Raw genomic sequence first — 27459 nt, 5'->3', positions numbered from 1 at the left:
GATAGGCTGGAGTGGGCTTCAACGGCAATTTCAGTAGTTGGATTGTAAGGACAGAGCAAGGCAGACTTCTACGATCTATGCCCCAGAAATGCCAAAGAGAGACAATGATCAAGTATTTTATGTCATATTCATTGTTAGTTTAATCATGAAAATCCTGAATTGTAAATAAGTGGAATGTTGGGTAGACTAGATGGACCATTCAGGTCTTTATCTGCCGTCATTTACTGTTACTATGTCTTCCCTGGGCCTCCCTGGTTTTTCTCTGCCCTGGAGTTCTATGTAGCCTGCCTGAACCATGCTCTCCATGCTGAGCTCTTGACAACTAGGCTTTTTAAAGTAGCCTTGTGAGGGAGTGGGCTTAACGGAAACTGGCAGCTTCCTACACACGCCATCATATCTTTTTTGTACTGTTCTAATATTTGATACAAATTATTTGAACTAAAAAAGAATAGCATATATATATATATGTATGATGCACAAAATTCACTATAAGTGCTATTCTGTAAATATGCACATATCTTACAACGTGCATATTTTACAAATGTGTGTACACATAGGCAGAATCTGGGTGGGGCATAAGTGAGACTTTCATAGAATACTATAAATTACATGTGTATCTCCAGAACGCAGGCACACATACTTATGCCAGCTGTATGGCTGGCATAAGTGATTGTGTCTAATTTATAGACACATTTTCACTGTTATGCTAGTATCCTATAAAGGAAAGTAAGCAGCAACATTCCATTATGGAGTAAGCTCCTAGCACATGACCAGGTATAGAATTACCCCATTGTTTCTAAAGTCACAGTAACAGACTTCACTTGAATGGTTCATATGTAAATCAGGAACTCCACAGTTCTTCCATTGCCAGGACCTATCAAAACAAATCCTGTCTCCTCACAACAGAGCGGGGCGCTGGAGAAGTAAAACAGCGGGTGATCTCACGCATGAGTAAGAAGTCATCAAAACGTGCATCTGCTCCTATGAAAAAAAGGGAAACTTAGAGACTACAAAAAGAAAAAAAGGCTCAAAGAATGAGAGAAAAAGGAACTAGAACATAGAGAAGAAAAACTGACAGCTTGGTTTACTGTTGAAAGATAAATTTGCTGTTGCTAAGAAATGGAAAAGTGAGCTGAGAGCACAAGCAAGTGGGAAGCAGGGGCGTAGCTACGGGTGGGCCTGGGTGGGCCCAGGCCCACCCAATTTCACCTCAGGCCCGCCCACCCAAGCGCACACACACTGCACCAGCTTAGCGACCACGGGTCCAGGGCAGAAACAGCACCCTCTCTGGCTCAGCTGATGATGATCTCTCCAGACGCGCAGCAGCGAACTGGCGGGCGGCGGTAGTAAAAGCATAAAGCAGCCAGGCTCCTCGACTCCGTCCCGTCCTTTGCTTTCACTTCCCTGCCCTCCCAGCGTCCCACCCGAAAGGAAATGACATCAGAGGAAGGCGGGACGCTGAGAGGGCAGGGAAGTGAAAGCGAAGGACGGGACAGAGTCGAGGAGCCTGGCTGCTTTATACTGTTATTGCCGCCGCCCACCAGTTCGCCGCTGCGAGTAGAGAAGGAAGAAAGCCATTTAGAAAATCTTTTTTTCTACTCCCCCGCGCAGCCATCGCCGTTTACTCAAAACACAGCAAGCAACCCGAGCTGCTGCCTGCATCCACGTTGTCGTTCTTTATTGTTGGTAAGCAGAGGGAAGGATGGGACTGGGAGGAGTGGTGAGCAGAGGGAAGAATGGGTCTGGGAGGGCTGGTGAGTACAGAGTATGGGGGACTAATGAAGTGGGTGAAAGATGGGGGAGGAATTTAGGAGACTGGGTAAGGGAGAGACAGAGGGGGGAATGGGAGTGCTGGAGAGGGAATGAGAGTGCTGGAGAGGAAATGAGAGGGAGATGGTCAAAGGGGAGAGAGGAGAAATTGCTGGACATGGAGGGGAGGGCAGGGGAGAGAGGAGAATTGCTGGATATGGATGGATAGATGGATGGAGGGAGGGCAGGGGAGTTGCTGGACATGGGTGGATAGAGGGGATGGCAGGGGAGAGGAGAGTTGCTGGACATAGGTGGATGGAGGAGAGAGGAGAGTTGCTGGACATGGATGGAGGAGAGGGCAGTGGAGAGAGGAGGGTTCCTGGACATGGGTGGATGGAGGGGTGGGCAGGGAGATAATTGTTGGACATGGATGGAGGTGAAGGAAGGGAAGACAGGAAGGAGATGCACATGGATGGAGGGGAGAAAGAAGAAATTCTGAACATGGATGGAGGGGAGGGAAGACAGAGGAAGGAGATGCACATGGATGGAGGGGAAGGGAGAGAGAAGAAATGCTGACATGGATGGAGGGGAGGGAAGAGAGAGGAAGGAGATGATATGAGGGAAAAGGAAGAGAAGAGAAAAACTGCACATGGATTGAGAAAATAGGCAGAAGCTGGATCCACTGGACAGTCAAGTCTGCGGAGGACCCAGCTTTTACATACAGATGTAGAGCAAGAAATGAAGAAGAAAGGAGGAAAGTAAAGAAATAAATGGAAAGGAAGCCCTGGAAACGGAGTTAAGAGGAAGATAGCAGCAGAATCAGATACTGGGCCAGCATAATAAGAAAAACAAAGTCATCAGACAACAAAGGTAGAAAGAAATCATTTTATTTTCATTATAGTGTTTGGAATATGTCCACTTTGAGAATCAGGTGCTCAACATTAAAAGTTTATATTTATCTACTTATTTATGGCATTTTATCCCATATTAAACATGAATTAGACTGGAACCTGGGATCATTTAATTTTATTTTTCCTGGAGAGAGCAATCCTCCCCCCACCCCAGGCTCTCTCCCCGGCCATAGCCAGCTCTGCAATTTTGAGGGGAGGTGGGGGGGGGGGGCAGAGATGGAACGGGGAGAGAGCCTGTTGTTAAACATTTACCAGCAAACCACTGTCTAGTGCCCACCCATCCAACCTGTTGGCCCACCCAAAAATTGACTTCTGGCTACGCCACTGGTGGGAAGGTTATATAAATTACGATGGGAGTCCTGATCCAGCAGTAGTTCATGAAATAAATACTTTTATCAGATTGTAGAGAGAAGTTTAGAATGAAGACAATCTGTGCTGTGCAAAAGTAACTTGGTAATAAATACCCCTGACGCAGGCACTTGGTCGCCGAAACATGGCCTGTGTCGGATCATTTCAATAAAAAGAACTTGCTGTCCTGTTCCTGAAGGTCCACTTGTGCTTTGTTGTTTGCTTTTGTTTCTTGATGTACTTGTAACCCTCTCTTCTCCAATTCCTCACAACACCAGACATTTTCCCTTCCACCACTGCCAGAGGCAAATTAGAGGCCCTTGCTGCAACAACCTCCACAGCTGCTTGCTGTCATGTCCATGGTTGTGACTCCTCTTTTGTTCACATGATCCCTCGAAGTGCAGCTTCCGGGATGGCTCCTGCCTGGCCAGCTTCCAAGATAGCTGCTGCCTGACCAGCATCTAAGATGGCTTCTGCCTGTTCTGTTCCAGCTTCCAAGATGGCTTCTGCCTGACCAGCATCTAAGATGGCTTCTGCCTGTTCTGTTCCAGCTTCCAAGATGGCTCCTGTCTGTCCTTCCTGTGTGCTCACTTCCTATGTGTTTCAAGCCTCTCTTTGGTGTCAGTGTGTTCCCTGCTTCTGTCCTGCTGTAGGTGACATCATCAGTGAGAGCCTTTATAAGGAAGTGCTGTACTGGCATTCAGGGCCTTTGCATTGCCAAAAGGCCATCAGGTTAGTCAGTGTACTGTTGTGCTGCTGCATAGCCTTTCTCTGGGCTCTTGCCCATTTGCTTATTGTGTCTGTAGACTGCAAGTCCTTCTGTGTGGGCTCTTGCCCCTGCTGCTTATTGTGTCTGTGGACTGCTAGTCCTTCTGTTGCCCGTTTGTGCTTGGAGCTACTGAAGCTTCAGCCATTGCTCTGCTAGTTCCAAGTTTATTCTCTCTGTCTGCTGCCAGCCCCAAGACTTTGCTAGTTCCTGGTTTATTCTGTCTGCTGCCTGCTCCAAGACTCTGCTAGTCCTGGTTTATTCTCTCTGTCTGCTGCCTGCTCCAAGACTCTGCTAGTTCCTGGTTTATTCTCTCTGTCTACTGCCTGCTCTAAGACTATGCTAGTTCCTGGTTTATTCTCTCTGTCTGCTGCCTGCCCAAGACTCTGCTAGTATCCTGAGTGTATATCCTGAATCCTGCTTCCGCCTAGTGTATATCCTGAGTGTATATCCTGAATCCTGCTTCTGCCTAGCTAGTGTATACCCTGGATCCTGCTTCTGCCTAGCTAGGGTATATCCTGAACTCCATTTTTGCCAAGCTTGTGTTTCCTGACCGCTGCCTCTGCCAAGCTTGTATGGGCCTCCTAACCTCTGCTTTGCTAAGCTTGCATGTATATCCTAGCCCCTGCTCCTGCCAAGTCTTTGTGCACATCCTGTCTGCTTAGTCTGTCTTGTGTAACTTGCTTAGTAGCTGCGTAGCAGCTTTCAGTCCTAGTCTAGTTCTGTGCCAAGCCTTCCTCATGTATCCTAGACCCAGGGTGGGTCCTCAGTTCCTGCCCTGTCCTGCAAGTCCTGCCGGCCGCCAGCACTCAGGGGCTCAACTCCTGAGGAATGGTGGTCAAACGCAGGTGAAGCTGTTCCTGTCCTGCCTGTTCTATTTGCCTGCCTCAGTTGCAACTCCAGTCCAGAGTTCCAGTCCTGCTTTACCTGGTATCCAGTTCCAGGGTGGTCTTGCCTGCCTCTGCCGCTCCTCGGCAGTGGTCTAAGGGCTCATGAATTCCGGTTCTGCCTCGAGAACCCGACACTTGCTCTATCAGAGTGTGGAAGCCAGTCTTCTGAGCCACTTCCTTCACTAGATATGTCTGTTTTGGGCTCCTCCAGGTGTTGCTCTGTAAAAAAAAAAAAAAGCTCAGCAATTGATTAATCTCTTCTGGCATGAGGAGGCAGAATCATTCTTCTCAGATAAGCAGTTTCATTAGGTGCAGCTGTACAGCTAGAAGTCCACTGTCTCTGGATTTGAGTGCCATATCATTCTCATTGGGACCAGCAAAACACGATGCTCATTTGCACCAGCAGTTTCTCACTTGCCCTCTTACGCTTAACCATCTCAGTAAGGGGCCTGCAGATGTACAAAATGCTAGAATTCAGCATGAATGCTTCTATCCAACAGCCATCTTGATCCTGAGGAAATATTTTATGCTCTTACCTGGGGAATAATTGAGTCTTACAAGTATCACCATTTTATATAGCCATCTTGTGATATACTGTGTACCTAATATACACTTCTTTTTCATTCTAAATAACATATTAGTGCTGCCAACTTTGTAGAGTTATTGAAACATAGAACTTGAAAGCACAATAAGACCACATGGACCATCTAGTCTGCCCATTCATACCAACTGCTCAGCTCTACAATCTCTTCCTATGTCATGCTGTATGCAATTTTGGCATTTGTGTTGTGGAGCTTAGACACTCTTGATCGCAAATTTGTAGTGGATAAAAATTTAAAAAACACATGACTACATGGCAACATGCTATATCTTTTGTGATTTCTTAAAGCATATGTGATACAAAGAAATCTACTAGACATTAATGAAGACAACTATTGGAAAAAGTCAAATCAAATAATATATATATTTTTTATATCCATATATACTTTTAAAGTATATTCTTTATTCAGTCAGCACAACGCTGAAAAATATCTTCATAGGAACAATATCATAATACCTACAACAATATCTGTTGAAATACATTAATTTAGGTCAAACAGATTAGCAATGCTTCTATTATAGAAAATCCCTGAAGCCCATAGGGTATGCAAGAGCGGTAAGCAGTTATAAATCTCTTCAAATCATTTGTGGTATTGAAATTTCACAGAGCTCTGTAGAGTTACTATTACACCACATGTAATCTCTTACCCAAATGCTTAGGATATAGAACAGCAACTTAATCCCAATAAATCCTTGATCCTCAACAATCTCTAGAGTTTTAGCGCAACAGTCACACAAAGAATCAGAAAAAGAGGCGTTCTTAGAAATAACTGTTTAAGAAATGCACTGGAAAATTAGTATTTCAGTAATAAATTCAATTGTCCAAATACCAGTAAAGAAAAAAAAAAAGCAGATCCTCTGCTTTTCAGTGTTGTGGGGGCTGCAGCTCCGTCCATTTCTGTGCTTTCACACAAGACTTGTCAAAGAAAGTGTTTCTTGTTAATATATATTACAATAGTGTGCTTATACATATATGTATGTTGACTTCCCCCCCCCCCCCCTGTTTACTAAAGTTTAGCTCGAGTTATCTGCAGCAGGGCCCATTTTAAGCTTTAGTAAACAACCCCCTTTGTGTTTATATTGTATTAATGCACCACAGTGCTTTTTTTTTTTTTAAATACTTTATTTATAACATCAGAACAGAACACAGCGGTACAAACCATGAAATTGCAGAAAACAATCCAGCCACAAAGCGAACATTCATTGTATTGTACTGCAAAGCTCTAACAAAAGCTGCTAAGACAACACCAAGAATACAGTCCCGCCCGATGACATGTTTGAATGAAAATCTCATACAAAAACATGCACACCATTCAAAAAAATCCACCACATTGATAGCTTTGTAACCAAAGTTCAACACAAGGCAGTTTACAAAGTAATCAGATATCCAACAAAAAAGCATCAGTAATCTAAAAAATGCATTATTTAACTATGATTATGCTTTCTGTTTTGAAATATCCTCATTTGTGTCATTCCAAATATATATGGAGATTGAATTAAGGCTCTTGGGGGAAATATGTCAGGAAAGATAAGTTCAGCATTTGACACATTTGACATTGTAGATTATTCTTTAATGCTAGATCAATTATAGATGTCAGTGTATAAGGAGTGGCTTTAAATTTGTTTCATTCGTATCGCACTTTTCAAATAAATTCTAATAATACGCTTTGTCTCCCTCATTTTTTGTGAAGAGGAGTTCCAACATGGGTCTGGCGGTTGGGAGGCGGGGATAGTGCTGGGCAAACTTATAGGGTCTGTGCCCTGAAGAGGACAGGTACAAATCAAAGTAGGGTATACACAAAAAGTAGCACATATGAGTTTGTCTTGTTGGGCAGACTGGATGGACCATGCAGGTCTTTTTTTGCCATCATTTACTATGTTACTATGTTACTTGCTACTCTTATTCAAAGTTTGGGCATCACGTTTTATGTTTATGAGGGTGACAATCAGGTTTAAAAAAAATTATTTATGAAAGATTTTCAAAAACATAAAAAAGTAAATACTTGATCTATAGAGTTGTGCTCTATGAAATTTAGGCATGTGTGTTATACAGAATAGGGTGTAGGGCAGATCCATATATAAATCCTAATTACTGCTAATTTTTATGTCATATTTCTAAGGTCATTGTATTTCATTGTGATTTTATATAATTTTCACAGTAAACTGTTTTGAACATGAAGTCATCTAAAATAGACATGGGGATAATTTTTTTAATGTATTTATTTTTATTATGTATAAGTTTAATTTACATTTATAAAGAAAACTTATAAATGTATCAGCAAAATCAGCAAAAAGAAGATTCATGAAACATAATTAGGAACTATTCCTTCAAACTTAGTCCACAATTCTTGACCAAGATGCAAGGAAATAAATCAAGTAAACACTTTATAATTAATCAAAACCTATGGAGCAGAAGTCTAACACTCGCAGCCAATTTATCCAGCATATTATCAAGGAAGCATTTCTTTCACCCTCCTTACAAGAAATAAATTCCTGCAGTTTCTTTGGGTCAAAACAAAACATAATTAACTGCATTTAGAGATACCAAACATCTACAGGCAAATTTTAATACAAAGGACCCACCCAAAGAGAGCACTCTTGGAAGATCTTGTGGGTAACAATTGTACTGAGTAACCACTCATATGGTGGCATGACTCTGCTTAGTCTGTTGGCCAGGGTATTGGATTTGCCCGCCAGCTATGTGGCCCAGAGAACTATCCTGTTCCGGACAGCCCCTGCTAGTTGGTGTAACACATTGCAACCTGATTGTCAATTTAAATGAGCACAATTTGGTTGAATAGCCAATCTCTGAAAGCCTTTAGAGCGTTCCAGATTGCCCATAGCTCTATGAGGTTGATCTGAAGACCTGATTCCTGAGCTGACCAAGTACCTTGGGTGTGAATCCTATCCACATGAGCTCCCCACCCCAGGTGGGATGCATCTATCATCAGCACTTTCTGGGGCTGAGCAATTTAGAATGGAAGTCCCACAGTCAAACTGGTTTGAATTGACAACCAAAGGAGGGACTGAACCAACTCCGGTGTCACTCGGATGACATCCGCTAGGTTTCTGGAGGCCTGACACCACTGGGAAGCTGGAGTCCACTGGACAGTTCTCATGTGAAGCCTTGTCATGGGTGTGACATGCACTATGGAGGACATCTGGGCTTATAACCTCAACATCTGCTGAGCTGTGTGACCTGTTGGCTGGTCTAGACCCAAGTGGTGATTGCGGCTAGAGCATCCACCCTAGGCACATGGAGCTAGGCTCATGCCTGCTGTGTGTCTAGCAGGGCTCCAATGAACTCCAATTGCTGAACCAGGAGCTTACAATGCTAAAAAACAATCTTGGAAATGGAAAATAACTAAAATCCTTGTACAGGAAAGAAGAAATAGAGAAAAAAAACAACAGAACTGTCCAATGGTGGCCACTGCGTCAGCCAATCTCAAAAGCCTGTGAAAAAAAGATGAGCCTTCAAAGAGGCCCTAAACCTAATATAAGAGAGTTCAGCACCTACAGAAAAGGGAAGGGCATTCCACAGCATAGGGGCAATAAAAAAGAAAGCCGCATGATGCATTAATTCAAGGTAAGCATAGCAAATGAAAGGGTAAAGCAAGTTGATGCTCCACAGCAGAGCACCGAGACCAAGAGGGAGTACACAGAACAATAGATGCCAAGCATGAAGTGGTAACTGAAGACATGCTAACAACCACAGCAAAGGTGACAACAAAAAGGAAGCTAGACAATGTTCCAAGGAGTCTAAAAATAAAAAATTTAAAATGTAAATAAGTATATAAAATAGCTAAAAATGATACGGTGAAAATAAGTTAAAAACATAATGTACATCAAAAGGCTAAGTAAAACAAAATTAATTAAAAACATCATAATGAGTAATAAAGCAAATATAAGTACATTTCAATGGTATAGATAAGAGAATAAAAATGTAAACATATACACTGTAGAGGTAAAGCTTGTGACATGTTCAAATACACATCAAAATAATACATAAAATGCTAAAACCTACATAACGATACTCTCCTATTCTTAATCATAAATCATAATGTTAAATGAAACTGCATGCCCTTGGAAACCAATAAAAGTGTAAAATACTAATCTGTGTCATTTTTAACTATTGTATTTATTTACATTTATTTGCACTTTAAAGTTTTATTTTTAGACTCCTGAGGCAGGCCGTATAGGCCGAAATTCAACTCATGTTGAGTCTTAGATGTGTTTGAGTAAATATTTATTCCTTGAAACATTGTCTAGCTTCCTTTTTGTTCTCACGTCACTGTGTTTGATTTGCTTTTCATTGTTGTGAGGTATCCTGTTCTGTGTGTTTTTGACACACCAACATGTTTGCTACTTTTGTACTCGGGTCTCAAAATGTGGAAACATATTCATTAAAATAAGTTGAAAACTGCACACTTGTATTGTGACATGATGGTATTTTTCTTCTTTCTCCATTCTTAAACTCAAGCTTATCTTGGGAACAGGCATGGAAGAGCACGGCTCAGTAGGATGGCAGGGATGGTGTGGGTGGGTAGGGTTTATATGGGGGCATGGGTGAGTGGGCATCAATGGAATGGGTGAGGTGCAACAGGGTTGTGAAGGTGTATGTATGGGGGGGGTGTAGTGTAGGTGTATGTGGGGAGGTCTCATGTCTGAGGATTTTAGATCTGTTTAAGCATATCTATATATGTGTGTGTGTGTGTGTGTGTGTGTGTGTGTGTGTGTGTGAGGGTTGTCTCATGAATGAAGGATGTAGATTTGTTTGGGCAAATGTGTGGGGGGAGGGGTGGAATTGCATGAAATTGTATTTCTGCAGTTTGGTATATAGATATTATATCCTCCCTTGCCCCTTGACTCACTTCCGTTCTCTTTCTCTCCCCTCTTTTCCATTCCCTTCCACTGACACTCTCTCCCTACATCCCTTATTGTCCTTCCTACTCTCTCTTATCCTTCCTCCCGCCCCTCACCTTTCACTCTTCCCTTCTCTCCCTCTTTGTTGCCCCGCTCTCTCTCCTTTCTCCTCCCCTGTACCCTGGCTCTCTGACAGTTTTGGACAAAACAAACATTCACGTTTCTAAAATGAATAATATGAATGCTTATTTTCTGGTACACAGACATTGATATTGCTATTTCTTACCATAAATGTTTATGTGCTGGAACATAATCATTTATGTGTCTGTTTTGACCTGTTGATATTTTAGATGTTTATAATTTCTAAAGTGGATGCGCCTGCCACGTGTAAACGGGCACGTCAATATCCATTTCACCATATATATGAAATCAGGCCCTATGGGCCCCTTTTACAAAAAAGCAGTAGTGATTACCATGAGACAACTGCAACAAAGCCCATAGGAACTGAAAGGGCTTCATCACATCTGGCACGCTGCTAATCACTTGTGTGGCATTGTAAAGGGAACCCTATGTCAGCAGATGCTGTTCTAAAGTATTAGCAGACCTTGAGGTGTAAAGGGTCATGGATTTGGTGTACTGCCTTTCTGTGGTACACCCAAAGCAGTTTACATATATATTATATGCAGGTGTCACTAATGGGCTCACAATATGAGTTTTGTACCTAGGGCGGTAGAGGGTCGAATGACTTGCCCAGGATCACACGGAAGTGCACTGGGAATTGAGCCAGGTTCCCCAGGTTCTCAGCCCATTGCACTAACCATTAGGTCACTACTCCACCCAACCTGAATGACTCCATTTCTATCTGTATGTTCTCTTTCTATTTAGGGATCCTCCATGTTTATCCCTTGAATTCATGTCTTGGCTAAGACTGTGGTTATCCCATGAACTCAAAAATACATGAAATAAACATAGGATCCCTAAACAGACTGAGAATGAAATCAAAACAATTTAAAAAGACCTCATGGCTGTTGACGAGTTACATTGGGCAAGACTAGTGCTTAGACAGTATCCCTAGTGGCTAGGAAGTAAGGCCAGTGCCGGGCAGACTCCTATAGTCTGTGTCCCGAAAATGGCAAAGGCAGACCATGATCAGGTATGCATATTTTTATATCACATTCATATCATATGTTATGAGTGTGGGTAATGTGTATTTCAGTGGGGGACGGGAAGACATCTTACAATTGAAATTAGCAAGTATTTGCAAGGGGCCCTTTAACCAAACTGGTAAAAAGTAGCCTTAGCACCTATGTGGGTCATTCCCACAAACTACAACCATTTTTACTGCTGGGGTAAAATGGCTGATTTTTCTTTTTCCCTATTAATGGCCACACGCTAATTTTCCCATTAGCGCATGAGTCCCTACTGCCACCTATTTTGTAGGTGGGACTCACGCACTAAACCTGTGCTAATCAGTTAGCGTGTGGCAATGCCCACACACTAAGGGGCCCTTTTGCAAAGGCGCATAAGGGCCGTGCACCAAATCGGCATTACTGCCCCGCTACCGCATGCCACGGGCAGTAATTCTGAATTTGGTGTACACCGAAAGCATATAGTAAAAAATATTTTCTATTTTCTACTGCAGGGCACTTACCCAACGGTAAACGGCAGTTGGCGCATTAGACCTTACTGCTAAGTCAATGGGTAGTGGTACGGTCTCAGGCCGAAAATAGATGTACATTTTTCCGGCCCTTTAAAAAAAGGCCCTGTTTCCTAGACATGGTAAAAAAATGGTCCAGCATGCGCCCAAAATTCATGCTCGAAGGCCATTTTTTACCGCAACTTAGTAAAAGGACCCCCTACATGATTAGCGTAGAACACGCACACTCTCTGCCCACAGACCCGCCCCAGCATGTGCATGGGTAGCATGTTCTGATCCCAAAATTACCACAGAATGCCTCACGGTAAGGCATTTCTTTCTGCAATATGCACGCCTTAGTGATTACCACAGCTTGGTAAAAGGGCTCCTTAGTTAGCAATTATTACAACCATTACTATGCTGCGGCCACAATAATAAAACAACTGTTCTTCGGACTACTGACATATTGTTGTGGACACTTAGGTTGTATGTAGCATTGTGTTCCAAGGCCTGCATCACATATAACTGCTCTTATGTGCTTGGCATGGAGGTGAATTGCCAGCCGTCCTGTTTGTCATACCAGTGTTTAATCATGAAAGAGTGTAATATGCATGAAATGGCAGGTGAGGCTCTGGCCTCCTTGGGTAGACAGGATGGACCATGTGGGCCTTTAACTACCATCATTCACTATGGGTCCCTTTTACCAAGCTGTGTCAAAATGTGACCTCCACTGGCATCGATGTGTGTTTTTGAGGCGTGCTGAGGCCCCCTTTTACCTCAGCAGGTAAAAGGTAGGTTTTCCTGTTTTTGAGGAAATGGCCGTGCGGCCATTTCGGGGAGAAGCCCTTACCACCACCCACTGAGGTGGCGGTAAGGGCTTCTCCCTTACAATACAAGCGTAGTGCTGGGGGTGGGATCTAATGCTGGGCTGCTGCGGTAGCCCGGCGGTACTTCCTTTTTAGTGAGTGGTAAGCCTGCGTTGGGCTTACTGCCACTTTGTAAAAGTGGCCCTGAATTACTATGTTTCCAAAACAGCACACCAAATATCAAAACTTGATTTTAACAAAAACTGTCTACTTTCATAGTAACATGCACAGATTGAATAAAATGCTGAATTGTGAGACCATCAAGACAATTTGTCATTAATACTGTATAACAAGAAAGCTATATTGTATTTGAACTGATTGAACTAACAGTTCAGTGTTGTCCACATATAATGGAATTTAATTTTATTAGGATTATTGTAATTATCTTTTTATAGGGTTGCCTTAGAAAAGTGGGCCAATCATGTGCACTACAGGAAAGCATCTTTGATGCACTAGATTAATGTATCATATTAGTAATTAAAAAGAACAGGTTACCCGTAATCTATTTGTACATCTTACTCAGTGCCTCCTGGCAGTTGCTTGCAAAAATTAAACTCATTAATCACAATGACTCTTCCAGAAAAGAAGCCTAGGAAGAATTTTAAAAGCTGAATTTGATGGGAAAACACCAATATGAAGCAAAAGTCAAAACTATACCACAAGATTTACTCTAATAGAAATAAAAAGAAAATGTTTCTCTTGTAACATTCTATACCCAATATGTCTTTTCCAAATACATACCCAGATATACAAAATTATAGGAGTAGACATTCTGTATGATTTAAGCAGGCAGGAGAAGGTCCCTTCCTGTTTAAACCATGCTGTTTGCTGATATTCAGTGCCACTGAATATCAACTCTAACCACCATTGCACTGCTGGTAGTGTTGGGCACAGTTGCCTGCCTAGCTATGTGGGGTAGATAGGACAGGAGAAAGGAAAGGGGAAGGGATTTGATAAACTGCTTTTCTCTGGTTACGATCAAAGCAGTTTACATATGATATACAGGTTTTTATTTTGTACCTGTAGCAATGGAGGGTTAAGGGGGTCTTTTACAAAGCATCGGTAGCCCAATGCAAGCTTACCGAACGCTAAATCAGGACTACCGCCAGCCCAATGTGGCCATTGGCAGTAGTTCCACCCTGAGCATGTGCCATTTCCTGGGAAAAAGAACCCCCCCCCCCCGAAATGGTTCACATGGAGGTTATCGGGCATTGTCGCAGGCTGCCCAGTTATCGCCGGGTTACTGTGGGAGCCCTTATCACCACCTCAAAGGGTGGCGGTAAGGACTCCCCACTGCATGGCCACATGGTAAGAGTTCTCTTACCGCATGGCCATGTTTGTACGAGGGCTTTTACCCGCTGCGGTAAAAAGGGCCCTGGTGCGTGGGAAAAATGGCCCCTGCCGTGAGTGCAGGGCCCTTTTTTCCACAGCTTGGTAAAAGGACCCCACTGTGACTTGCTGAGAGTCACAAGGAACTGCAATGGGAGTTGAACCCAGCTCCCGAGGTTCTTAAGCTGCTACACTAACCATTAGGGGGCCCTTTTACTAAGCCGCATAGGCACTACGCACGCCCATGCATGTTGATTTTGAGGTACTGCCCGGCTACCATATGGCCCTTGCAGTAATTTTATTTTTGATGCGCATCCACTATGAGCACCAGAAAATATTTTTATTTGCTGGCGCGTGGGCGGTAATCGGCATTTTACGCGTGTAGACCATTACCACCCGGTTACCGCATGAGACCTTACTGCTAGTTCAATGACTAGCGATAAGGTCTCAGACCCAAAATGGACATGCAGCAATTTTCATTTTGCCGCATGTCCATTTTCGGCAAAAATTTTAAAAAGGCATTTTTTTACAGGTGCGCTGAAAAATGATTCTGTACATGCACAAAACATGCGTCTACATACGGCAAGCCATTTTTCACCACTCCTTAGTAAAAGGGACCCTAAGCTACTCATCTACTGCCTTTTGCAGGGTCCTATCATTTCCCACTTAGCTATGTAGGTGATGGCACTCAATGTTGGCAAGCAGCAGCAAAACGTCCTGGTCAGCCCAGCATTGAGTATCTGGGATTAAATCTGCCTGCGGCTGTCAGAGGCTTAAAGTCCTGTGACTACCTTGAACTGTATATCATTTTACTAAAATCAGAGGTCTAACAACCTTTATATAAACATAATTATTAATGACAGAATTCAAAACCAACTTTTTACTGAAAAGATAATAATAAATCATTTTGAACAATTCATTTATAATTTATTTTTACATTTTCAATGTACCAGTTGCAGCAGTGATAACAAATCTTAAAAATTACAGGATAGAATATTACTTGTGGCTAGTAAATTATGTTTAATTATGAAGCATGGCTATGTGTAAAGCAACTTACAATGAGAGCTTCTATTCTTAGGTGTTTATAAATTGTAGATTGAGGGGCTCTTTTACTAAGGTGCGCTAAGCCCTAATGCGAGTTCAGCATGCTGAAAAAGACTTACAGCAGGATGCGCTAAAGCGTCTTGCGGTAGTTTTCCTGTTTGTGCGTGCTATTTATTTATTTTTTGGAGGGGCAGACAGTGGGCATGGGGGCATTATGCAATTAGTACACTCACATTACCACACACACAGCCTGGTTAAATGCAGAGTTAATGTGGGAACCCTTAGCACCTCCTAAAGTGATCCTGCGTCATTTTCAGTTGCTGCACAGTAATGACAACGTTAGCACATGACCTGAAACTTTTAAGGGACATGTTAGAGAAACAGGCTTAGAAATGCTACATATGCTAGAAATGGGCTCGGGGAAGTCATGTGTTAGGACATGAAAAGTCCACTTTACAGCACATCTTAGTAATAATAATAATAATCAGTATTTATAAGTGTTTTCATGCCATAGGTTCTATTCCTGGATACCTTTTGCCAGTGGAATCAAATATGTATGTTTCCAATGAAAATTTAACAAGAGATCATCTTGCACAAATAACTTACCATTTATTGTTAATGACAACGCCCTCATCCTCCCCGTCTCTTCAGCCCGCAATCTCGGAGTCATGTTTGACTCCTCCCTCTCCTTCTCTGCCCATATCCAGCAGACAGCTAAGACCTGTCGCTTCTTCCTCTATAATATTAGCAAAATTCGCCCATTCCTCTCTGAACAGACCACCCGAACCCTCGTCCAATTGCTCGTTACCTTTCTTCTTGACTATTGCAACCTTCTCCTCGCTGGCCTCCCGCTTAGCCACCTATCCCCCCTTCAATCTGTCCAAAACTCCGCCACACGTCTTATCTACCACGTGAACCGATACTCTCATATCACTCCTCTCCTCAAGTCGCTTCACTGGCTCCCTATCCGCTTCCGTATACAGTTCAAGCTTCTCCTATTGACCTTCAAGTGCACTCAATTTGCAGCCCCCCATTACCTCTCTACCCTCCTCTCCCCATATGTTCCCACCCGTAACCTCCGCTCTCAGGACAAATCACTCCTTTCTGTACCCTTCTCCACCACCGCTAACTCCAGACTCCGCCCCTTCTGCCTCGCATCACCTTATGCCTGGAACAGACTTCCTGAGCCCATACGCCATGTGCCCTCCCTGCCCATTTTCAAGTCCTTACTCAAGGCCCACCTCTTCTCCCTTGCTTTTGGCGCCTAACCACCTTCCCATTCCTGATACCTACACTGACTACATAGTTTTTACCTTTAGATTGTAAGCTCTCTTGAGCAGGGACTGTCCTTCCCCATGTTTAAACTTGTACAGCGCTGCGTAACCCTGGCAGCGCTATAGAAATGCTAAGTAGTAGTAGTAGTAGTAGTACCAGATGTAGCAGTGATTAATGGTACCTCTACTACTACTACTACTATTTAGCATTTCTATAGCGCTACAAGGCATACGCAGCGCTGCACAAACATAGAAGAAAGACAGTCCCTGCTCAAAGAGCTTACAATCTAATAGACAAAAAATAATAAAGTAAGCAAATCAAATCAATTAATGTGGACGGGAAGGAAGAGAGGAGAGTAGGTGGAGGCGAGTGGTTACGAGTCAAAAGCAATGTTAAAGAGGGAGGCCTTTCAGTCTAGATTTAAAGGTGGCCAAGGATGGGGCAAGACGTAGGGGCTCAGGAAGTTTATTCCAGGCTTAGGGTGCAGCGAGACAGAAGGCGCGAAGTCTGGAGTTGGCAGTAGTGGAGAAGGGAACAGATAAGAAGGATTTATCCATGGATCAGAGTGCACGGGAAGGGGTGTAGGGAAGGACGAGTGTGGAGAGATACTGGGGAGCAGCAGAGTGAGTACATTTATAGGTTAGTAGAAGAAGTTTGAACAGGATGCGAAAACGGATAGGGAGCCAGTGAAGTGTCTTGAGGAGAGGGGTAGTATGAGTAAAGCGACCCTGGCGGAAGATGTGCCTGACATGCCTAAGTGGCATCTACCATACTACAAATAGAATTGCCCCTACATTGAACAGAGCTATGTGTTTAAGCATGAATGAATACTAAAATGCTGGTATAACTTTAAAATAGGTGACATATCCATTTAAAAAGTGATTCCTATTATTTCTGCATTAAAGCTGGAAAACATACAGTAAGTTGCTGATGCTAAATTTTGCTGCTCCTCTTCATATATCTTTTAGATCAGTGATTCTCAAACCTGGTCCTGGAGGCAGGTTTTCAGGATAACCACAATGAATATTCATGAAAGGGATTTGCATACAACAGATGCAGTGCTTGCAAATCTCTCTCACGAATATTCGTTGTGGATATCCTGAAAACCTGACTGGCTGGGGTGCCTTCAGGATCAGGTTTGGGAACTACTGTTTTAGGCCCTCCCAGACCATCTCATAATCCCACCCCAATTTCATATGGACAACACCGGCCAGACAGAAACTGACATAGCCAACAATTAGGAGTCATCAGTGCAGAAAATGCACAAAAACTGAGTGAACACTATAATACAAGCAAAGGGAGGGGGTAAGAGGGTACTAGGGGATAAACATAAAGGAATCCTGTTCAGAAGGAATGGATCCTCAGGAGCTTAGCCGAGATTGGGTGGCAGAGCCGGTGGTGGGAGGCGAGACTGGTGGTTGGGAGGCGGGGATAGTGCTGGGCATACTTATACGGATCTGTGCCAGATCCGGTGGTGGGAGGCGGGGCTGGTGGATGGGAGGCGGGGATAGTGCTGGGCAGACTTATACGGTCTGTGCCAGAGCCAGTGGTGGGAGGTGGGACTGGTGGTTGGGAGGCGGAGATAGTGCTGGGCAGACTTATACGGTCTGTGCCCTGAAGAGGACAGGTACAAATCAAGGTAGGGTATACACAAAAAGTAGCACATATGAGTTTATCTTGTTGGGTAGACTGGATGGACCGTGCAGGTCTTTTTCTGCCGTCATCTACTATGTTACTCACGTTACATTATTTCTTCCAGTGTTTGCAAATAAGCATTTATTGAATAATAGGGATGTTTTTATTGATGTTTATCATTTAAAACCTAAATCAGAGGTCCTAAATAGAATGCACTATTCTCCACTTTCATTAAATTCTGCTCAGATGTATCATTCAGCACAAGTAAATTAAATGCCACATTGTACAGTTTAATTTGCAAGTTGTTATGCTTATGCCTAACGTGCATTTTGTTGTCTCCCTGGGACTGTGTCAAGACCCCTGTTCATGAATTTTATTGCTACTGTCAGTCAAATCATGGATAGGATATAAGAGAAAGCTTCAAGGGGGAGGAGGAGGTGCTATTTTGGGGAGAAGGGAAAGATCTTTCATTCAGTCGTGGACAGACTACTTCAGCACCTGGGACAGCTCTCCTAACTATAATGAAGTTGCTCTGTAATGATTAAAATAAAGCAGTTAAGGGAAGTGATTTCTTTCAACAAAATAAATATGTAGTAATGGTGCTGCGCTTTCTAGTCCAACTAATTCTATTTCAATTTTTTTTATATTTTAGCTACCAAGCTGATTTTACAAAAAAAAAAAAGAAAGCTTCTAAATATAGAACAATGAAATACATAAGGAAATAAAGTGTCTATTCACAAATCTGCTTTATGGTAATAAGGCATGTTGAAGGGTAATTAATGCAAGTTAATTGAGCCTATCACATATTATTTCACCATAAGATACAATAATCTGGCCAAATGCTCATTGAAAATTAATAAACTGTACTGCATGCAAATCAGCTCAGTATTATGCAGATGAAGTTATCTCTCGACAGTGTGCCTGGATAGTGGGGATTCTATCTGATTGATTTTTATTATTGTTGCAGTTGTCTGGGTCTTGCTGCTTCTAAGTAAGTGGATCCGACATTAGTTATGATGCTGTGGCTTTCTTCAGGGGATGCTGTGAGGTCTGCAGTTTGTCTTTATATACAGTGGATTCTCAACCATGATTGGCTGGGGTTTGAGGTGGGTAGTTTCCTCAGGAAGGAAGGGGACTTTGGCAGGAAATTGAGATGGTAGAGTCTATTGGTCACAAATCTGAATTTTGGTGGGACTGATTTTTATATGAATGTTTTCTTTGAATATGGAAGATTGTTCTTTTCTATTTAATGGCATTCTTTTAAGTATCAAGATGGCTATTTATAACACGCTAAATGTACATCAGTTCAAATGCTTTAAAACTCATACACAACTATACTGCCATTTTATGACTTAAATCTCCTATTTATAAAGGCAATGGGCCATCAGAGGTGGGCTTCCATAAACTATTGAAGAGGTGGAACACCTTATATCATCATCAGTCCGAGCAATTATTTTATATTTTTGTACTTTTTCATACGTTTTTCTCAATCTTCACTGAATTTCACAAAACTTCCTACATTTATTTATAAATATTCACCAGCACTTAGCTTAAGCATTCTTCATATAATCCAAAGGGGATAACTGCTGACAAATGTTGCACCTTTTGCTGTTTCAAGGCAGTCCCCTTTATATTCATCCGGCCAAATTTCAGCCTCCTCCCTTGTTTAACATGGCTGCGCCATCTTCTAAGCTTGGAAGATTAAGTAAAATTTATTTTAAAAGTACAAAAATATAAAATAACTGCTAGGATTGGTGACAACACTGACAGTAGTAAGCGTGTACACAGTAATACAATATTGTTTTTACCAAATATAGCCTATAGCTTACTCCTACTCATTTCTATAGTGCTACTAGATGTGCACAGTGCTGTAACAATTATATGCAGGTACTTTCTCTGTCCCCAGATGACTCACACTCTTAAGTTGTTGTACCTGGGCCAATGGAGCTGCAGTGGGACTTGAACCCAGGTTGCCAGGATCAAAGCCTGCTGCACTAACCATTAGGCCACTCCTCCTCTCCTTTTTAATCATGACCCTTCCAGCTCTTCAGGATGAATGCATTCATATTTAAATAAAGTAAGAAATACTGAAATCAAGATTCAGCGGGATGACCAACATATAACTATAAATATATGTTATCCATTTAAAGCTATGCATATAGGTGAAACTTCTGTAAATGGGTGCCTCAGTCTAGGTGACTCAATGCCATTTCTATCGTAGACTACTGGTGTAAGTTTGCACTGGTGCATCCATATTTAGGCATGCCCTCTTATGCCATGTCAAGGGCAGGTGTAAGGTGGCACATGTACTTCATGATATTCCATAAACTACATGAGCACCTGGGAGCCATCCTGGGGCTCTGCTCATAATCCACCCATGTGTACAACCCCATTGCAGTTAGGCACTTAGGAGCTATACCGTACTGTAATTAAAGGCACCTTTGACATCTATCTCTAGGTGCAACAAACAGAATTGCCCCTCCCTACCCATCTTAAAATCCTTGCTCAAAGCCCACCTCTTCAATGTTGCTTGCAGCACCTAACCATTGTACCTCTATCCAGGAAATCTAGACTGCCTCAATCTTGATTGACTGCACTTTTTGTCCTTTAAATTGTAAGCTCCTTTGAGCAGGGACTGTCCTTCTTTGTTAATTGTACAGCGCTGTGCAACCCTGATAGAGCTTTAGAAATGTTAAATAGTAGTAGTAGTAGTAGTATATTGAGCAGAGCTATGTATTATACCAGCATGTCAGCATTCATTCATGGTTAAACTTTAAAATAGATTGACTTATGCATATAAAGTTACTCCTATTATTTTTGCATTCAAGCTGGAACACATACAGTAAGTTATTGAAACTAAATTTTGCTGCTCCTCTTCCTATAACTTTTAGGCCCTTCCAGACCACCTCAAAATCCCGCCCCAATTTCAAATGGATAACACTGGCCAAAACAAACCTATATAGCAAACAATTATCCATATAGGTGCTGGAAATTTTTACAAAAAAAGCATTTAATAATAATAATAATCATGTGGTCAGCATTTGCAATCAACTGCATACTTTTGAATATCAGGCCCACTGTGTTCTATTTTCAAAAATGTGTTTTAGCACACTGATAGAACAGAATTATTTTTAATGTATCTGCACGGACAAGATATACTTCCATTCTGTTTTTGTTACAATGAAGAATGCGAGATTCCAATACATTTTGAAGGGAAATTGTTTAAGGTCATTGTCCTTCTTTGAGTCATCATTTCACATTGTGACAGCAACAATCCCTGGACATCTATTTACACTCAAAAAAATGCATCTAAGATAAATTAGAAGAAAAAGAAAACACACACAGAACAGAGAAAATGTAAGACAGAAATCTGTTGCCAGCTTTGCTTTCCAACAGTGACACCTACAGTCACCTAAAGCTTCCTACAGGCCCTTATGTTGATCCATTCTTGATAACAATTTTCATGCAGTAGTATTTTTCATTGTACACAAAGAGAGAGACTCGTGTGTAATATTGCCGTACTCTCCCTCGTAGTATTCAACTATTAATAGGGCACTTTCAGATGCACATTGAATCACTATTCCTCTTTGGCATTCACCCTCCTAGGGTTTGTGTTTTACCTTCCAAAAAAAACAAATAGGAGACACACTACATGTGTTCATAATCCACCTCCTTTACCTTGTCAGAAAGTTTGTTTTCTTTTGTAATCAGCCCATCCCCACCAGAAGACCAAAGTGCACAGCTCTCAAGGAATTATTGTGACTTGGAATACACCCCTCTTAATAAGCCCTGAATTGTTCAAGCATAAGCCAATTATTTCTAAAAACTGTATTCATGAGGAACACTGTCATAACCCATAGCAGGCAACTAAGGATAAGGAATCATTTTCTTTTGACCCTAACTTAACGAATACCTGAAAAGAATAAAAACGTGCACTACAATTTCACTTTCACAAATTTTAGCTATCATAGTAAATGTACAAGTGGAAGAACTGCCCTTGAGAGAGGGGAAATCGAGCATGTCCATGACAGAAGAAAGGCAAGGAGAGGAGTTATCTCCTTATCAGTTTTGTACGTATTTAACCAAACTATTTTGCCAACAAATAGCTGGGAGTAATCAATACTAGGTGATTCTTGCATCTCTCCAACCCAGCTGACAGTGGCCCACATGAGTCATTCGTTACTAAGGCAATATGCAAATCCAACCTTTGAAATCTCTTACAGATCCAGGAGGTAACGCATATTAGTTTTGCAATGAATATATTAGAAAGTCCTTTATTATCAGGTCTCCAGCATGAAGTGGCAGCAACAATCAGTCTGGGAATTTGACTGTTTCCTACCTTAAAAAAAAAAAAAAACTCTTCGGAAATGCTTTGCTGACTGAAAGTCACCCTTCATGAGTACAAGATGCTTTCAGTTAGCGGGCAGAGGAGCGGGTTTAGAGACTTTTCCTCTTCAGGAAAGGTTAAGGTTAAACTTCTAGTCTGGGAATAACAATGTGGCTTACTTTGCCACCGACAAAAACTGATACAGCGTGCATTTTGTGCGTTTCAAAAATGAAAAAGATGTCAATTAGCTAAAGATTTCAAGCAAGGAAAATCAAGCAAATCGCAGATTATCTTTACCCTTTTTTGCACACTATAATACATGAATCGTTATGAAGTAGTCCAGTATTTGAGACAGGGGAATATAAGGTAAAGGGTGGGAAGACAACAAACACAAAGCCTTAATAAACACACAACGATCCCCCTCAAGAGAAAAGTAACATTCTAAAAGGATGCATTTAAAATAAAAGAAAGAAATAATAAGAATAGTGATCTTACATCCTCTTCCTCACAGTCATTCCTTTGCTGGTATTGGTAGCGGACCCTGGGTTCTTGCAGGAGCCGGGCGCCCTTCCCAGCACCGTCTTCCTCTGTGCCCTGCTGGCCCCCAAGAAGATGACTGGCCTCGGGGGCGACCGGGAAAGATCTAGAGGTGTTGATCTTGCCCGTGAATCTCTGATACAGGGAAGCCATGAGTCAATTCCCCCAAAAACGTTCCGGTAGATGCTACAAGGGAAAAAAAAAAGTGGAACCCTCCGGAACAACACGCCGGCGGTGACTGCAACGAGATCCTCTCTCCTTCTCTCCCCTAGGCTGCAAATCAAAGAGAAGAGACAAAAACAAAACAGGCCACGGGAAAATGTTGGCACCGTTTGGAGAAGGACAAAACATCCAAGGGGGGGGGGGGGGAGGGAGGGGGAGAGCCCAGCCTCCAACAACGGTGCTCGAGTTGCTTTGATATTTAACAAAATGGTCTTGCTACACAGCGCGCTACGATCGCTCTTCGGGCTGAGGTGTGCGATGAAATTGGCTTTGGACGTTGCATACCGACAGTAAATAGGGAGAGAGAGCGAGAGGAAAGCAACCCAAAGGGCTGGATTCAGCAGAAGTGGCAGCTCACATTCAGAGCACGTTGCTGCTTCTCCTTCTATAGAAAAGGGGAGGGCGCTTGGAGTGTTTTCCTTTTTGGGTTTTTTTTTTTCCCCACTAAAGTTGAAGGAGCAGCAGACACCTGAGAGAGAGAGGAAAGGAGAAAGGGAGGCGGACCCGAGCACCAGGGATCCAGACGCCAGGCTCTGACGAAGCTTTCTGCATGAAAAATAGCAAACTCAGAGGAAAAAAAAAATAGCAGGCAGCCAGTGAGAGAGAGAGAGAGATGAAGCAAAGGCGGCCAATGCCTGTTTTGCAATAACGGAGAAACCCATCTGGCAAAATTGTGCTTTGTGGATTTACTGGCTAATGGGATTATTAACTGGATATGCTTAAAACAACGAGGAACCCCCCAAATATGCTCTAACCTTCAGCATCTACTTTTGTCTTCATTTCTGTTCCTTTGCTTTTTATGTTCCAGTTAAAAAGATACTTCCGCCTGGTCTCCTATAGCCCAGTGATTCACTGATCTGGCCCCACAGCCCCAGGGTTCTCTATAACTCGCTGCTCCTTAGTGCATCTCTCCAGGTCCAGTTAGGGGGCGATTGTATAAAGTCATTTTAGTGCATATGTGGTGATATATACCTGTAAAATGGCTCTTAGCTGGAAAAGGACGCATGATAGCATGAACACACAGGGTTTAATTGTAGGTCTTGCTGGAGCTGCAATCTTTATTTATTTTATTTGCAGATTCTTCATATACCACCTCTGCATAAGGTGCTGCTGGGCAGTTTACAATTGTAAAACAAAAACAGATAATAGCAGGAAAGACAAATACAATTTAAAAAGAGTAGAGGAGGAAGGGCAGAAATAATGCAATAAAGCTGTCTATCTACTTAGCAGCAATATTTGCTCTGCTAACTGGACTCCTATCCAAATAAAGTTAGGACAGGGGAAAGGCTGTCCAAACTTCGGGCTCCTTTTACTAAGGTGTGCTAAATCATAAGACGCCTATGCCTGGAATAGACTTCCTGAGCCTGTACGTCTAGCTCCATCTCTACCTGTTTTCAAATCTATGCTGAAGACCCACCTTTTCACCACTGCTTTTGGCTCCTAGCTACTACTACTACTAAATTGCCTCCCCCTTGTTCCTTCTCACCCAGTACTTCCCTCGCCCTTAATTGTCTTGTCTGTCTGTGTTATTTTTAGATTGTAAGCTCTATTAAGCAGGAACTGTCTCTCTCTATGTCAGGTGTTCAGCGCTGCGTGCACCTGGTAGCGCTATACAAATGTTAATAATAATAATATAAATCCGTTAGCGCACCTTAGTAAAAGGACTCCTTCATCTGCTTGGTGGAGAATGAGCAGAATTGGAAAATATGTGCATGGATTATAAAATGCTCAAATCTACACACTTCCTATGCTGCTTCCCCAACTGTGGGTCAGGATCCCAAACGGGGAAACAAAACCCATGTTTTGGGTTACAACCTGGGTTGGCTCTGCAATAGGTGCGTCATTATTCTGCACCTCGGGGGGGGGGGGGGGGGGAAGGAGTGTCATACAATTTTATTTGGCTGCAACCGTTGAGTCACAGCCACAAAAAGGCCGATAAGCATTGCTCTACATGTGCAATCTATGCAGCTGCTCTCAAGCAGGTGCAATGTCTGTGACTTCAATTTAGGCACAATTGGTGAAGGATTTGTGCTGGTGTTTCATAAAATCACACAGGGGATTACTTCTTTATAAAAAGTGCCGAAATAGGCACCTTCCTGCCCAATTAAGCTAGGTGTCCTGTTATAAAATCATGGTCTTCATGGGGAGGGAAAGGAGTATGTAGATGAGCCAAGGGCACTAGCTGCCAGGTACAAACAGCCAAACCTATACTGACTTCCACTGCATTTTTGGATAAGTAACCTTACCTTTACTGAAAAGTCTAAGAGAATCCATGTGCCTCACTCTTAACAATTTCCATCAGAACTGGTTGGCACTTTGGAAGAAAGCCAAGAGGCTCCTTGATTAAAATAATAAATCCTTGGTGCAGCCTTGTTCAGACTCAAGCTTTCATGCAGAAGGTGGAAGAAATATAACACAATAGCAGTAGATGATGGCAGATAAAGACTGAATCATCCCACCTAGGGTTCGATGCATAATGAGGAGGAGTGGCCTAGTGGTTAGAGTGGTGGACTTTGGTCCTGGGGAACTGGGTTCAATTCCCACTGCAGGCACAGACAGCTCCTTGTGACTCTAGGCAAGTCACTTAACCCTCCATTGCCCCGGGTACAAATAAGTACCTGAATATAATATGTAAGCCGCATTGAACCTGCTATGAGTGGGAAAGCATGGGGTACAAATGTAACAAAAATAAATGACAGCCATAAAATATGGCTACCTCAGCAAAATTTAGCGACTCGCAAACAGCAAGTGATACACAAAGGGGATTGCATACAAATGAGCTGCACGGATCCACCTTGGTGCATCACTCGCTGTTTATGAATCCGAGCTGTCAAATGCATTTGACAGCTCTGATGCAACAGCCCCCCACCTTCCCAACCCAACACTTTAAAACATTTTCTCTGGTGGTTCAGTGGACCATGACCTCCCCAACTCTTTAAAAAAATTTAAATGTTCCCTGGTGGTCCAGTGAACCAGACCCCTTCCCCTGTACATGCACACACACCCGTCCCAGTCCTGACCCCAAGTCCACCCACGCTCCTCCCTGTACCTCTATAAGTTGGAGGCAGGAGCAAGAGCTCCTGCCTCAGACCCGCCAGGAACAAAATGGCAGCAACCAGCCCCTGCCCAGTGCATTCTGGGATGCACTGGGTGGGGCTAAATACCACATAAGGAGTTTCTTTTTCCTTATATGGTACTTAGCTTTGCCCACTACAGCCCAGAATGCACTGGGCAGGGTCTGGGTGCCACCATTTTGTTCCGGGCTAGCCTGAGGCAGGAGGAAGGAGCTGTTATTCCTGCCCTCTTGCCGCCTCCTTGTAAAGGTACAGGGAGTGGTGTGGGTAGAGTCAGGACCATAAAGGGGGGGGGGGGGGGTTGTATGCACAGGGGAAGAGGTCAGGTTCACTGGTGCAGCAAAGAAAATTTTTAAAAAAGGTTTGGGAGGGTCACAGGTGACCTGCTGGGAGGGGGATCAGGATCCACTGGACTACCAGCAAAAATTAAAAAAAACAAAAAACAAAACAAGATTCGGGGAGGGCCACGCGGTAAATTAAAAAAAAAAAACAGGGGGTGGGGCGTGTCAGGAGGTGAGAGGTAATACATTTGCATGGGGTTCTCAGTGGCTGCTAAAGGCATATGTTAGAGCCATGGAAAACCCCTTTGTGCATTACTTGCTTTGTGCATAATCACTTGCTTTAGACTGACTAGAATCAGTCTAAAGCAAATGTTAATACATGGTAAGCTTTGTGCATCTGGCTCCTAGTCTGTCCAGATTTATGTGTGGGGGGAGGGGATAATTTCCTAACAGAGAACCCTAAAATAGTTTAAATAAATCAATACAGGCAATGCAGGTGCCTACGGTCTTTTGTAAAATAAACTTGTACAATGACCCTAAGTAGAGTACAAATGTGATTGTCTCTGGGAAAAGGTGACCAAAATCTTGGATCCAAAATACTGAGAATGATCCATTTATGTATGTCATAGTTACATAGGCAGTCTGAAAAAGTTATATGCTTGAACTTCTGTAACGTATTTTCACATGAAAGGACAGGGTTTATACTATTGTATTACAACTTGTTTGCTCTAACAGAACTCATTAAAATCTCATTTTTTTTGTTTCGTGTGACTTTAATCACCTTTTCCCACAGACAGTCACCAAATCTGTCACCCAAATTTACATGTAAATATGTTTAAATATACACACACATGTAATTTATTTAAAAAAATATATATATATATATATATACATACATACTCAGACACATGCAACTCTGCACCTCATTCTCCAAAAGTGTGGCCCCCGAGAACGCCCACATGCAAATTGGGCAAAAGCATGAAAAATCTTACAGTGTGTCTTATTACCCCCATTCAATTTTACAATCACCATTTTCCATATGTAAAACATGCTTTCTATGCAGAAACTACTTCATAAAATTACTCTGTGAGGTGTTTAGGGTTGTA

At 42.5% G+C, this 27459-nt stretch overlaps 1 protein-coding gene across 1 annotated transcript in view; it reads right to left on the bottom strand.

The window, feature by feature from the left end:
* The window catches only part of DPP6 (dipeptidyl peptidase like 6), a 931600-nt gene extending 908671 nt beyond the window's left edge, over window positions 1-22929 (bottom strand). Inside the window, 1 exon segment of the mRNA XM_030198448.1 lies at window positions 22818-22929. Within this exon segment, the coding sequence (XP_030054308.1) occupies window positions 22818-22929 (112 nt within the window).
* Between the last annotated feature and the right edge of the window lie 4530 nt (window positions 22930-27459).

Source organism: Microcaecilia unicolor, chromosome 1 (assembly GCF_901765095.1).
Source record: "Microcaecilia unicolor chromosome 1, aMicUni1.1, whole genome shotgun sequence".
Lineage (NCBI taxonomy): Eukaryota > Metazoa > Chordata > Amphibia > Gymnophiona > Siphonopidae > Microcaecilia > Microcaecilia unicolor.
The sequence above is the reverse complement of the archived record's forward strand: the minus strand, read 5'-3'. Positions and strand labels throughout refer to the sequence as shown.